General features: G+C 43.1%; 1 protein-coding gene across 2 annotated transcripts in view; it reads left to right on the top strand.

Annotated features, from left to right (window-relative positions):
- Window positions 1-14,018, top strand: part of LOC137377801 (interleukin-13 receptor subunit alpha-1-like) — a 75,114-nt gene that overhangs the window by 52,472 nt on the left and 8,624 nt on the right. For both annotated transcript variants that reach the window (XM_068047870.1, XM_068047869.1), the window contains exons 7-8: window positions 3,497-3,626; window positions 12,307-12,409. In XM_068047870.1, the coding sequence (XP_067903971.1) occupies window positions 3,497-3,626; window positions 12,307-12,409 (233 nt within the window). The remainder of the gene's footprint in view (window positions 1-3,496; window positions 3,627-12,306; window positions 12,410-14,018) is intronic.

Here is a 14,018-nt window from a genome sequence, read left to right as displayed (position 1 = left end):
ACCCCCAAGAAAGTGTTGTAAATGAAGAAGGAACACGAGAGTCTGCACTTGAACAGGCTGGGACAAATATCCTTGCAGGAAGGTTTGCTAGTGCTGTTGGGGATGGTCATGGAAGAGGACAAAGGTAAAATAGGAGGAAAGGTTCTAAATTGGGGGAAGGCAAATTTTACGAAACTGAGAGGTGACTTGGCAAAAGTGGACTGGATACAGCTACTTGAAAGGAAATCGGTGGCAAACCAGTGGGAAGCATTCAAAAGCGAGATACTACAGGCACAGTGTAGACATGTCCCCACAAAGATTAAGGGTGGTACTGCCAAATCTAGAGCCCCCTGGTTATCTAGAAGCTTACAGGGTAAGTTAAAGCAGAAAAAGAAAGCTTATGACGATGACAAATATCTTAATACTTCAGAAAGCTTACAGGAGTATAGGAAGTGCAGGGTTGAAGTAAAAAAGGAAATTAGAAAAGCAAAGAGAGGACATGAAAAATTATTGGCAGGTAAAATCAAGGAAAACCCAATCAGTACATTAAGAGCAAGAGGATAACTAAAGAAAGGGTAGGGCCTATCAGAGATGTACAAGGGAACTTATGCGTGGATGCAGAAGATGTGGGCAGGGTTTTTAATGAGTTTTTTGTCTCTGTCTTCACAAACGAGAGGATTGATGCAGACATTGTAGTTAAAAAGGAGTGTTAAATATTAGATACGATAAACATAATGAGAGAGGAAGGGCTAGAGAGTCTGACATCCTTGAAAGTGGATAAATCGCCAGGACCAGGTGGATTACATCCCAGGTTGTTAACGGGATACGCTGAGCATCATCTTCAAATCCTCAGTAGATACAGGAGAGGTACCAGACGGTTGGAGGTCTGCGAACGTTGTACCATTGTTTAAAAAGGGTGCGAGGGATAAGCCAAATAATTATAGGCCGGTCAGTCTGACATCGGTGGTGGGTAACTTGTTAGAATCTATTCTGAGGGACAGGATAAACTGTCACTTAGAAAGGTATGGATTAATCAGGGATAGTCAGCATGGATTTGTTAGGGGAAGGTCATGTGTTACTAACTTAATTGAGTTTTTTGAGGAAGTGACAGGGAGGATTGATGAGTGTTGTGCAGTGGATGTGGTCTACATGGATTTTAGTAAGGCATTTGACAAGGTCCTGCATGGCAGACTGGTCAGTAAAATGAAAGCCCATGGGATACAGGGGAATGTGGCAGGTTGGATCCAGAATTGGCTCAGTGACAGGAAACAAAGGGTAGTAGTCAAGGGATGTTTTTGTGAATGGAAAGCTGTTTCCAGTGGCATTCCACAGGGCTCAGTGCTGGGGCCCTTGCTGTTTGTGGTATATATTAATGATTTGGACTTAAATGTGGGAGGCATGATTGGAAAATTTGCTGATGAAACAAAAATTGGCTGTGTAGTTGATAGTGAAGAGGAGAGCCATAGACTCCAGAATGATATCAATGGCTTGGCTGAGTGGGCGGGAAAGTGGCAAATGGAATTCAATCCAGAGAAGTGTGAGGTAATGCATTTGGGGAGGGCAAATAAAGCGAGGAAATACACAATAAATGGGAGGATATTGAGAGGGGTAGAAGAAGCCGAGAGACCTGGGAGTGCATGTCCACAGGTCCCTGAAGGTGGCAGGGCAGGTAGATAGAGTGGTGAAGAAGGCATATGGAACGCTTTCCTTTATTGGTCAAGGTATAGTATTCAAAAGCAGGGATGTAATGCTGGAACTATATTAATTGAGTTTTTTGAGGAAGTGACAGGGAGTGGCTAGGCCACAGCTGGAGTATTGCGTACAGTTCTGGTCACCACATTACAAAAAGGACATAATTGCTCTGGAGTGAGTGCAGAGGAGATTTACAAGAATGTTGCCAGGGCTTGAAGGTTGCAGCTTTGAGGAAAGATTGGATAGGCTAGGGTTGTTTTCGCTGGAACTGAGGAGGCTGAGGGGTGACTTAATTCAGGTGTACAAAATTATGAGGGGCCTAGATAGAGTGGACAGGAGGGACCTGTTTCCCCTGGCAGGGAGGTCAATTACCAGAGGACATAGATTTAAGGTGATTGGCAGAAGGATTAGAGGGGCATAAGGAAATACTTTTTCACCCAGAGGGTGGTAGGTGTCTGGAATTCACTGTCAGGAATGGTGGTGGATGCAGAAACCCTCAATTCTTTTAAAAGGTACCTGGACATGCACCTGAAGTGCTATAACCGGCAAGGTTATGGACCAGGTGCTGGAAGGTAGGATTAGATTGGGCGGTTAGTTTTTTTTCCAGCTGGCATGGACATGATGGGCTGAATGGCCTCCTTCTGTGCAGTAATTGTTCTATGGTTGTAAGAAGTGGTTCCTTTGTCAATCGTTTATAACCACTGCCCTTTGTTATTCTTCAGCTACAGCTATACAGGGCATTGGGTGCGACCACATCTGGAGTACTGTGTACAGTACTGTCTGCTTATTTAAGAAAGGATGCTTTTGGAAATTCCTTGACATTTCAGTCATCAATATTTAGATTCTGCACTCCAATAGTTTAAAATAAAAAAGGGTTAAAAACAAACTGGATCACATAGGAATATTAGAATTGCTGGACGCAAAAGGTCCATCTAGCTTACCTTCTACCATCCTGGTAGTCACATGATACAGTGATACTGGAGTTGTTGACTAATCATGACAATCAATTTCTTTCAACTAGTCTAAACAGACCCAGACAGCAGGCAGGGAAAAACCCCAGTGCTGGAGAGCTTTGGGAACCATATGTCCAAAGTCACATCTTCCTCCCAAGCCTGCTACACTTTCCACATGCCATGTTTCCAATTACTCATAAACTGTATCCCAAAATATTACTTTCTGAAAGCTGTTTATCTATTTTGTATTTGAACCCTGTAAAAAGACCGGATGTGGGAACAGGACGCCAGACCAGCACACGGCTGATATCAAGAAATTGCCTCCAATCCTGCCTCTGCCTTGGGATGAAAATTCTGCCCAACATTTCCATTGATTCATTTTGAATTTACCCTCCTTTAAATGCAGGCCATGTCCTCTGCTTCTACTGTTCTGGAGAAGGTGAAACAGCTGGTCATGGTCGACGTAACCTAGTCCCTTTAGAATCCTAAAAAATTGCAATCATATCACCTCTTAACCTTCTCTTTTCCAGTGAGAACATGACCAATATACATAATCGCTCTTCATAATCCAACCCCTCCAATCCCTCAATCATTGTGGTTACTCTCCTTGGTATCATTTCAATAACTGTAATATACTTTTTGTACTGCAGTGATCAGAACTGTGCACAATATTCCAAGTGGAGTCACACCACTGAGGATTACCTGACTAGTTGGGCTCAATATTGATCTGCATTGTTGAGATTGTTTCAATTTATTGTCAATCAGGTCCCCCAGATCTCTCTCATTTTCCATACATGATATTTTCTTTCCATTTGAGTAAGAGTCATGTCTTGGAATTTTTTTGTCACCGTGTGATGTTTTCTTCCTTCAAGTTCATGAACCCAGAAGCGAGGATTACTGATGCAGACCCAAATGTTAAGAACATAGTCCAAGTGCGAGCCAAGTACACCTATTGTGGAGACTGGGGAATTTGGAGTGAATGGAGCACAGAGAAATATTTTGGTAAGAGAAACATCACCATACATCTGGCCAACTAACTTCAGGAGAGCAAAGTAATGCAGAAACTGAAACTTAAATTTTCAAAAAAAATCCCTTTGTGATTTTCTGAACCAAAACTTGGAAACACGACAGCTAAACTGCTCACAGCAAACTCCCACAAACAGCAATGAAATAAATGACCAGATCATCTGTTTCAGTGACGTTGTTTGAGGGACAAATATTGTCGAGGATGCCAGGGAGAACTCACCCTGCTCTTCTTCAAAATAGTTCTGGGTGATCGTATACGTCCACCTGAGACGGCAGACAAAGCCTTGGCTTTAGCTGCTGCAGGAGAGTTTTATCTCAGTGTTCTGGTCAACATTTATTCCTCAACCAAGACCACTTAAAAAAAAAAATCCAGTGACTGGAAAGTTGGTGCAGGAGGGAGGGATTTAGATTTTTGGGACATTGGGACCGGCTCTAGGGGCGGTGGGACCTTTCCAGGCCAGACGGGTTGCACCTAAATAGAGCCGGGACTGAGTTCCTTGCTGGGCGATGGGGGGAGGGGTGCGGGGAGTGGAATCGGCAGACAATGGCCACAGTGCCACACAACAGACTTGAGAGAAAAGTTATAACTCATGGAATAAAAGGGATGGTAGCAACATGGTTAGGGAATTGGCTGAGTGACAGGAAACAAAGAGTAGTGGTTAATGGATCTTTTTCGGGCTGGAGGAAGGTTTGTAGTGGAGTTCCCCAGGGATCAGTGTTGGGACCCTTGCTTTTCCTGATATATATTAATGACCTAGACCTCGGTGTACAGGGCAGAATTTCAAAGTTTGCAGATGATACGAAACTTGGAAGCATTGTAAACTGTGAGGAGGATCTTGTAGAACTTCAAAAGTATGTAGACAAGTTGGTGGAATGGGTGGACAGGTGGCAGATGAAGTTCAATGCGGAGAAATGTGAAGTGGTTTATTTTGATAGTGGCACTGTATCAAACAACTTTTGGAAGTCCATGTACACCACATCAACAGCATTGCCCTCATCAACCCTCACTGTTACCTCTTCAAAAAAAATACAGCAAGTTAGTTAAACATGATTTTCACTTAAGAAATCCATGCTGTCATTCTTTAATTAACCTGCATTTGTCCATGTGACTATTAATTTTACTCTCCACTTGCCTGGATGGGTGCAGCTCCAACAAGACTCAAGAAGCTCGACACCATCCAGGACAAAGCTGCCCACTTGATTGGCACCTCATCTACAAACATTCACTCCCTCCACCACCGACGCACAGTGGCAGCAGTGTGTACCATCTACAAGATGCACTGCAGCAATGCACCAACAATTTCTTGGAACAAACATTCTTTTTAATAAAACAGTTTGATCATTGGCGACTTGCATTGACCCATTTAATCCTGGAGATTTCTTTTCTCTCCAACATTTCTTTTATACTGGCCAGGTCAATCCTTAATTTTTTCTTAGTGACACTAATTGTCAAATGAACGTTATCCCAAAGTGAACAGTTATCCACATAACATTCAATGAACAGACTTTTCTCAGAATGCCCCTAGTATACGATTTCTTTCAAAATGTTACATAAGTAAAATCCTATATCATTCGCTTCTACTAACGCCAGTGTCTCCGCATCAAGAGTGCTCTTAACTACTCCTTTCAAGCTAAGGAACAACACTTTTCATGTTTTCCCACCAAGAATATGATAAACCTGCTGTACTCGAATGTCCATCCGGAAGATTAGTATAAGTGTCACTACAAATGACTAATTTCATGTCTTTTGGATCACCCAATGCTGAAAACTTGAGTATGCATTTCTCAGAGGTTAATTTCGTTAATGTTTCATTTGCCCTCCAAACTCCTCAATTGTAGCATGTTTCATCATATTACTAAGTTCCAACTTTTTCCGGTACATTGATGACTGTATCGGTGCCGTTTCCTGCTCCTGCCCGGAACTGGAAAACTTTATCAACTTTGCTTCTAATTTCCACCCTTCTTTCACCTTTACCTGGTCCATCTCTGACATTTCCCTTCCCTTCCTTGACTTCTCTGTCTCCATCTCTGGGGATAGGTTGTCTACTAATATTCATTATAAGCCCACCGACTCCCACAGCTACCTCGACTACACTTCTTCACACCCTGCCTCCTGTAAGGACTCAATTCCGTTCTCCCAGTTTCTCCGTCTCCAACGAATCTGCTCTGATGATGCAACCTTCCATGACAGCGCTCCTTTTTCCTCAACCGAGGATTCCCCCCGCACTGTGGTTGACAGGGCCCTCAACCGTGCCTGGCCCATTTCCTGCACCTTTACCCTCACCCCTTCCCCTCCCTCCCAGAACCGTGACAGGGTTCCCATTGTCCTCCGTTTCCACCCCACCAGCCTCCACATCCAAAGGATCATCCTCCGCCATTTCCAGCATGATGCCACTACCAAACGCACCTTCCCCTCCCCTCCCCTGTCAGCATTCCGAAGGGATCGTTCCCTCCGTGACAGCCTGGTCCACTCCTCCATTACCCCCACCACCTCGTCCCCTTCCCACGGCACATTCCCCTGCAATCGCATGAGGTGTAATACCTGCCCATTTACCTCCTCTCTCCTCACTATCCAAGGCCTCAAACACTCCTTTCAGGTGAAGCAGTGATTTACTTGTACTTCTTTCAATGTAGTATACTGTATTCTCTGCTCACAATGTGGTCTCCTCTATATTGGGGAGACCAAACACAGACTGGGTGACCATTTTGCGGAACACCTCCGTTCAGTCTGAAAGCATGACCCCGAGCTTCCGGTTGCTGGCCATTTCAACACTCCCCCCTGCTCTCATGCTCACATCTCTGTCCTGGGATTGCTGCAGTGTTCCAGTGAACATCAACATAAGCTCGAGAAACAGCATCTCATTTACTAATTAGGCACACTACAGCCTGCCGGACTGAACATTGAGTTCAATAATTTCAGAGCATGATGGGGCCCCCTTTTTTATTTTTAGTTATTTAAAAAAAAATGTATGTGCTTATTTTATTTTAGTTTGTTTAGTTTGTTTCTGCTGTGCCTACCCACAGTTTTTTTTCATATTTGTGCTTGGGGCCAGGCTGTTCAGTTTTCTGTCAATTAACACCCTCTCTGTACTAACACTTTGTCTTTCACCACCCCATTAACATACCGTTTGTCTTTGCTCCATGACCTTCTGGTCAGTTATTCTCTGTGACCTTGTCCTATCAACCCCCACTCCCGCTTTACTTGCATAAAACCTATTACGTTTCTGGCTCTGCCAGTTCTGATGAAGGGTCACTGACCTGAAACGTTAACTCTGCTTCTCTCTCCACAGGTGCTGCCAGATCTGCTGAGTATTTCCAGCATTTCTTGTTTTTGATATACTAAGTTCCAATACGTTGTCACGCCAGTGTGCTATGATGAATGATATTTTTTAATCCACTGACTGAGACCTGAATTTTATTTTCAAATAAATTTGTAAAGTAACAGATAAGGAAACTAGCATCTTAAGATGGCCACCTAATTTGCAACGCTGTTTCCTATATTCCAAGACCAGTGAGGTGGAGATGAAGAGTCTGGCCCGTCACAGCAATAACCAAGATTTGGGAAGTTTAAGGGAACTGCCTGTTCCCATTAGCAAGGTATCAAGACTATCATTTGAACAATGGGACCCTGGTTGTGAGAAAGAAATCCCCAGACATAAGCTGTTTTAGTTGCAAGAAGAAACACACCACTAATTACCATGCTTGAATCACTGGGTGACTGTCATGTGACAAGCCACCCCCCCCTCTTCCCCACCCCCCCACTTCTTTGTTTTAAGCTGGTGAGTCTCCGCAGCAGGCTGACAAGCATCTGGACTCTTTCTATGAACTCAAACTCGACCAATCTACTCTTCCCCACTCTGTAACCTATTTGTGTGTGTGTGTGTGAAACTTGGAGCATAGTTTATTATTTTACTTAGTTTGGTTTAAGTATAATAAAGCTAACCTCTTCCTTTGTTAAACTCAAGAAAACCTGTCCGATTGGTTCTTTTTATGATCACAGCAAGTGCATCCACTTTAAAAAAGAATTAAAGCTGTTGTGGTCAAACAAGGAGAGGGAAAAGAGGGCAGCCCTCCGACCCCTCCTCACCTGACCATCTCAACATCATAACTGGCATCAGGCCTTTTCTGAGTACATAACTATCTTAACTCTTAGCTGCTCTGTTTCTTCTTTGGACATAAGATCTTCTTCTGTGACGACCTGGTCCGATTTATGGCGCTCTGATTAACATTTTCTAGATATGATTGTTGATTCAAGGTTATTCCTGACCTATTCTGACCAATGTCTAACCCTATATATTTCAAGGCCTAACTTCCAATCTTAAACTCCCCTTTTAACTTGTCTATAACCAATTGCTCAAATTCCGCAGAACCTCCCCATAGAAAATCATCAACATGCATGATAAAGAGTTTGTCTTTCTGATACCAGTAGAATATTACTGGATCAGCTTTCAGCTGACTACAGCCTTCTTTCAGCAAGGTCGACCTAATTGAGAAATACCATACTCGTGACCCATCATTCAATCCATAAACACATTTGTTTAATTTCCACAGCTTCCCTTCCACATCACTCACTTCTTTCGGTGGTTTCATAAACACTTCTGACTGAAATTTTTCACCCTGCAAAAATGCGGCTTTTATTATCAATCGACCGACATTCCCATGAGTATGTGGCCAAAAGAGCTAAGAAAATTTTCAAGCTCACTTTTCCTGCCATGGGGGAGTGCACTCTAACATCTTCATCACTAAGTCTCTCTTCAAAACCCCAGCCACTAGTCTCGCTTTAGCCTTATACGTCCTATCTAGGGGTACTTTTTCTGTACATATCCATCTGTATGATAAGGCTAGCTGTCCCTATCTTGCACTTCAGAATAGACATCAAATTCCTTCCAACTTTCCAACTCTTGTTGTTTTTCCTCCCATCAATGTTTCTTCTAATTTATTTGCAGCCACCATAACTTCCCAATCATAAGGTCTTCTACTTCCAGTAGCATTCCTAGATTGTTCTGTATTCCTTGTTCTAGTCAAGCTATGGTCTCTACTTGCCCTCTTATTTCTTTCTGAGCTACTGCTACAGGATCTCTCCCTCTCATGATCAGAGATCCTGTCACCAGTACATGATCGTTTCCTGGTGCTATAGTCACTTCCAGACTCACTATGGGGACTCGCACTGCAGTTTCTTGCTTTCCACCATTTCACCTCATTTTGCCAGTTTTTTTTATTGTTTCATGGGATGTGGGCATCGCTGGCAGCCCTGCATTTGTTGCCCATCCCTAATTGCCCTTGAACTGAGTGGCTAGCTAGGCCAGTCAATAGATCTTACCTCTTGTCCATCATCTCGTACGTTTAACCAATGTTTGAATTTGCCGGTGGCTTTCCTTGCTCTCCCTATAATGGTCGCATTTCTCCATTTAGTGGATCCCTCTGCTATGTACGTTACCCTAGTACCAACTTCAGGCAGTTGTCTTTTGGGTAAACTAGCCCTATCTTGTGCACCGGTATCACTTTGTCTATCATCATCCAGCCCCTTATCTACTGTAATAACTGTCAAACATATGAGTATGTGAGGTACAGGGTGGCCTCATCACCTTTGACTAATTGTTCAGATTCTGTAAGTATATAATCAATTCCAATTAACCTAGATGAATGGACCTTAATAGTTTGACTACCATATTGGAGAATCACAGTTTTCCCATCACTCCCCATCATTTTACCCAGACCTTTCCACAATTTCTGACCCTTTCTTTTATAATATACTAAATCCCCAGGATTAAAGTTCATCTCTGACAGTCTTATGCGATGCAGTAAGGCTCGCCAAATTTTCTCTGAGACTTCTGCCTTGATGAATGCCCTTCTCCCTTCATGTAGGACGTTCACGTGTTCAGAGATGGTGGAACTCATTGTCGTCCCTTCTAAGGCCAGGGGATGATCACACAGCACAGAAGGTATTTTGGGATTCCCTCCAAAAAACAACTGATATGGACTGTAGCCCCCAAACATTTGGAGTGAATTCTTTGCATGGACTGCCCACACCGAGACAGATGTTAGCTTGCAATTTGCATGGTCAGCTAAAATCTTACGGAGCATCTCATCAATCACTGCATGGTTTCTTTCACAAAGTCCATCACTGAAAGGATTTCAGCTGCACTGTTCATCACTACAATGTTTATATTTTCGCACGTGTCTGTAAACTCATCATTAGCAAATCCCCCCCCCCCCCCCAACCATTAACAGTCAGGAATTTAGCTGGTGCCCTCAGTCCAGTCCCTATCCATTTTTCCATGACTTTATCTACAATTATTCTTTTGTCTTATCATGTGTTACTGCCGAAAGACTGAATCTTGTTGCCATATCTATGAAATGCAAAATGAAAATATTTCTGTCCTTGTCCCACACTTTGAAATCTATAGCTACTACTTCATGAATGTCTCGTGCTAATGGGAGGCGAAAAATAGGCCATGATAGTTTTTTTTCACTTTTTTTACTAATTTTTTCCATAAGCTTTGTGTACTCATCATCAAACACCCCCACATCCTTTAGTAGGATTTTTAATCTGTGACAAGAGGGATAAACAAATTGTTCATGTAGCTTTAAGAAATTTGCTTTTTATCTCAAACTCCTATTATCTGATGCCATTATCACCTCTTTAACATTCTTATAAGAGATTCTGGTCTCTGTTAAAGGTATACAATATGTCCTTATATAATAAAAGCAAAATACTGCAGATGCTGGAAATCTGAAATAAACACAAGAAATGTTGGAAATACTCAGCAGATCTGGCAGCATCTGTGGAGAGAGAAGCAGAGTTAATGTTTCAGGTCAGTGACCCTTCTTCAGAACTTTTGCAATAATGTCCTGATTAGGCAAATTGCAAAACTACTGACTTTCCAAAGACAATTGCTTGATCATGTTCCTTGTCCAATTTCATTTGTGCCTTTTTCATGGAAGGCTTGCTCAGCTGCAAGGGTATGTCACTATAATACCACAGCTGTACTAATAAAGTTGCTTACTCTTACTTTATATGAAAGCACCACCTTTTCTGTGACTTTAACGTGTTGTCATCCCTGAACCTGAAGCAAGTAGAACTATCATACTCTCTCACCTTACTTGGATCCTTACTACTTAATGAATCTAAATAGCATTTCAGCCAATCCTTTCCGCATAGTGTGGATGTGCAATCACTGTCCAACATAGCGCAGTTATATGAATCCGCGACTAGTGCACTCATTACCGGACTGAAACTTCTTGTGACCAGTACAATTCCCTCAGACTGATCAATATCATCATCTTCCATTTGGTTAAGAAAATTGAAGCTGATGGAACAGATGACTCAGTGTCCAATTGGATAAAAAAAAATTGGCTTAAGGACAGGAAACGAGTCATGGTAAATGGTTGTATTTCAGACTGGAGGCTGGTGGACAGTGGTGTTCCCCAAGGGTCAGTGCCAGGACCACTGCTTTTTTTTTGCTATATATAAATGACTTGGATCTTGGAATACAGAGTAGAATCTCAAAATTTGCTGATGACACCAAACTTGGAGGACTTGCAAACAGTGAGGATTATGCGAACTGCCTGCAACAGGACATAGATAGAGTAGCAAGAATGGGCAGACAAGTGGCAGGTGGAATTTAATACAGATAAATGTGAGGTGATGTATTTTGGCAGAAGAGATAGGGTGAGGCAATATAGACATAATGATGCAGTTCTGAAGAGTGTGCAGGAACAGAGGGACCTGGGGGTGCATGTGCATCGATCTTTGAAGGTGGCAGGACATATTGAAAGAATTGTTAACAAAGCATATGGGATCTTGGGCTTCATAAACAGAGGCATTGTGTACAAAAACAGGGAAGTTATGCTGAACCTTTATAAAGCTCTGGTTAGGCCCCAACTAGTGTATTGCATCCAGTTCTGGTCACCACACTTTTATGAAGGATGTGAGGGTCGTTGAGAGGGTGCAGAGGAGATTTACCCGAATGGTTCCAGAGATGGGGGATTTTAGTTACAAGGTTAGGTTGCAAAGGTGGGGTTGTTCATCCTGGAGCAAAGGAAACTAAGGGAAGATTTGATAGAGGTGTACAAGATTAGGACAAAGCTTAGATACATTGGACAAGGAAAAACAGCTCCCATTAACTGATGGCACAAGGACTAGGGGATGCGGATTTAAGGTTTTGGGAATGTGAGGAAGACCTTTTTTATGCAGCGGGTGATAATGACCTGGAAATCGTTGCCCATGAGGGTGGTGGAAGTGGAGGCGATCAATGATTTCAAAACGAAATTGGATGGGCACTTGAAGGAAATAAACCTTCAGGATTAAAGGGATCAAGCAGGGGAGTGGGACGAACTGGATTACTCTGTGGAGAGCTGGCATGAACTAGATGGGCTGAATGGCCTCTTCTATGCCATAAATGACTCTATGACAACATGGCAAATGGTGCACTACCAACTGAAAATGTGCGCACGCTTCCTCCCAGCCATATTGGAGGCTTAGATGCCTATTTGGCGCCTGGAAAATGGGAGCGTCACAATTGCATTTCCAGACCCCGGTTTGTTGTGGAACAAAAATATACTACTGAGATATTTAAGAGAGTGAATCATGCAATTTTGAAGACAGCAAGATAAATTTGTTCCTCCATAAATAAAACAATGATATTCTTCACAGGGGAAGCCATTGGGCGAGGCTGGAATTGGAAGATTACTTTGCTTATTATCGTCCCAATACTGGTGGCAGCAGCTGCAATCATCCTCCTTACCTACTTGAAAAAGTAAGAGCTTTCCATTCTGGTTTTTAAAAAACTCTTTCACTTCTATTGTAAAATATTCTATTTAGCAAGAGCAGCCAAAAGACTCAAACTGCAGAGTACTCAGCTGTGCCAAGATTTTAAATGTTGCTGTGCAAGGCCTCCTGGTTGAAGCAGTGTTATTATTAGAATTTACGAGGCAGGCTGTTGAGATCTGACTGTTGGCATCTCCGATATAAAGAATAACTGGGTATTGGATAAGTATTTACAAAGGAAAAATATAAAAGGACACGGCAAAAGGGCTGGGATTAGAGCAGATAGCTGCAGAGCTGAGATTAGAACAGGCCATTCGGCCCTCCAAGCCTGCGCCGATCTTGATGCCTGCCTAAGCTAAAACCTTCTGCACTTCCAGGGCCCATATCCCTCTATTCCCATCCTATTCATGTATTTGTCAAGATGTCTCTTAAACGTCGCTGCTTCCACCACCTCCCCTGGCAGCAAGTTCCAGGCACTCACCACCCTCTGTGTAAAAAACTTGCCTCGCACATCCCCTCTAAACTTTGCCCCTCGCACCTTAAACCTATGTCCCCTAGTAACTGGGAAAAATCTTCTGACTATCCACCCTGTCCATACCGCTCATAACTTTGTAACCTCTATCATGTCGCCCCTCCACCTCCATCGTTCCAGTGAAAACAATCCGAGTTTTTCCAACCTCTCCTCATAACTAATGCCCTCCAGACCAGGCAACATCCTGGTAAACCTCCTCTGTACCCTCTCCAAAGCCTCCACATCCTTCTGGTAGTGTGGCGACCAGAATTGCACGCAATATTCTAAGTGTGGCCTAACTAAGGTTCTGTACAGCTGCAACATGACTTGCCAATTTTTATACTCTATGCCCCGACCGATGAAGGCAAGCATGTCGTATGCCTTCTTGACTACCTTATCCACCTGCGTTGCCACTTTCAGTGACCTGTGGACCTGTACGCCCAGATCTCTCTGCCTGTCAATACTCCCAAGGGTTCTGCCATTTACTGTATACCTCCCACCTGCATTAGACCTTCCAAAATGCATTACCTCACATTTGTCCAGATTAAACTCCCAAGTCTCCAACCGATCTATATCCTGCTGTATCCTCTGACAATCCTCATCATTATCCACAACTCCACCAACCTTTGTGTCGTCCGCAACCTTACTAATCAGACCAGCTACATTTTCCTCCAAATCATTTGTATATACTACAAACAGCAAAGGTCCCAGCACTAATCCCTGCGGAACACCACTAGTCACATCCCTCCATTCAGAAAAACACCCATCCACTGATACCCTCTGTCTTCTATGACCGAGCCAGTTCTGTATCCATCTTGCCAGCTCACCTCTGATCCCATGTGACTTCACCTTTTGTACCAGTCTGCCATGCGGGACCTTGTCAAAGGCTTTACTGAAGTCCATATAGATAACATCCACTGCCCTTCCTTCATCAATCATCTTCGTCACTTCCTCAAAAAACTCAATCAAATTAGTAAGACACGACCTCCCCTTCACAAAACCATGCTGTCTCTCACCAATAAGTTCGTTTGTTTCCAAATGGGGGTAAATCCTGTCCCGAATAATCCTCTCTAATAGTTTCCCTACC

This window comes from Heterodontus francisci, chromosome 15 (assembly GCF_036365525.1).
Source record: "Heterodontus francisci isolate sHetFra1 chromosome 15, sHetFra1.hap1, whole genome shotgun sequence".
Classification (NCBI taxonomy): domain Eukaryota; kingdom Metazoa; phylum Chordata; class Chondrichthyes; order Heterodontiformes; family Heterodontidae; genus Heterodontus; species Heterodontus francisci.
This window is presented reverse-complemented; position numbering and strand designations above follow the sequence as displayed.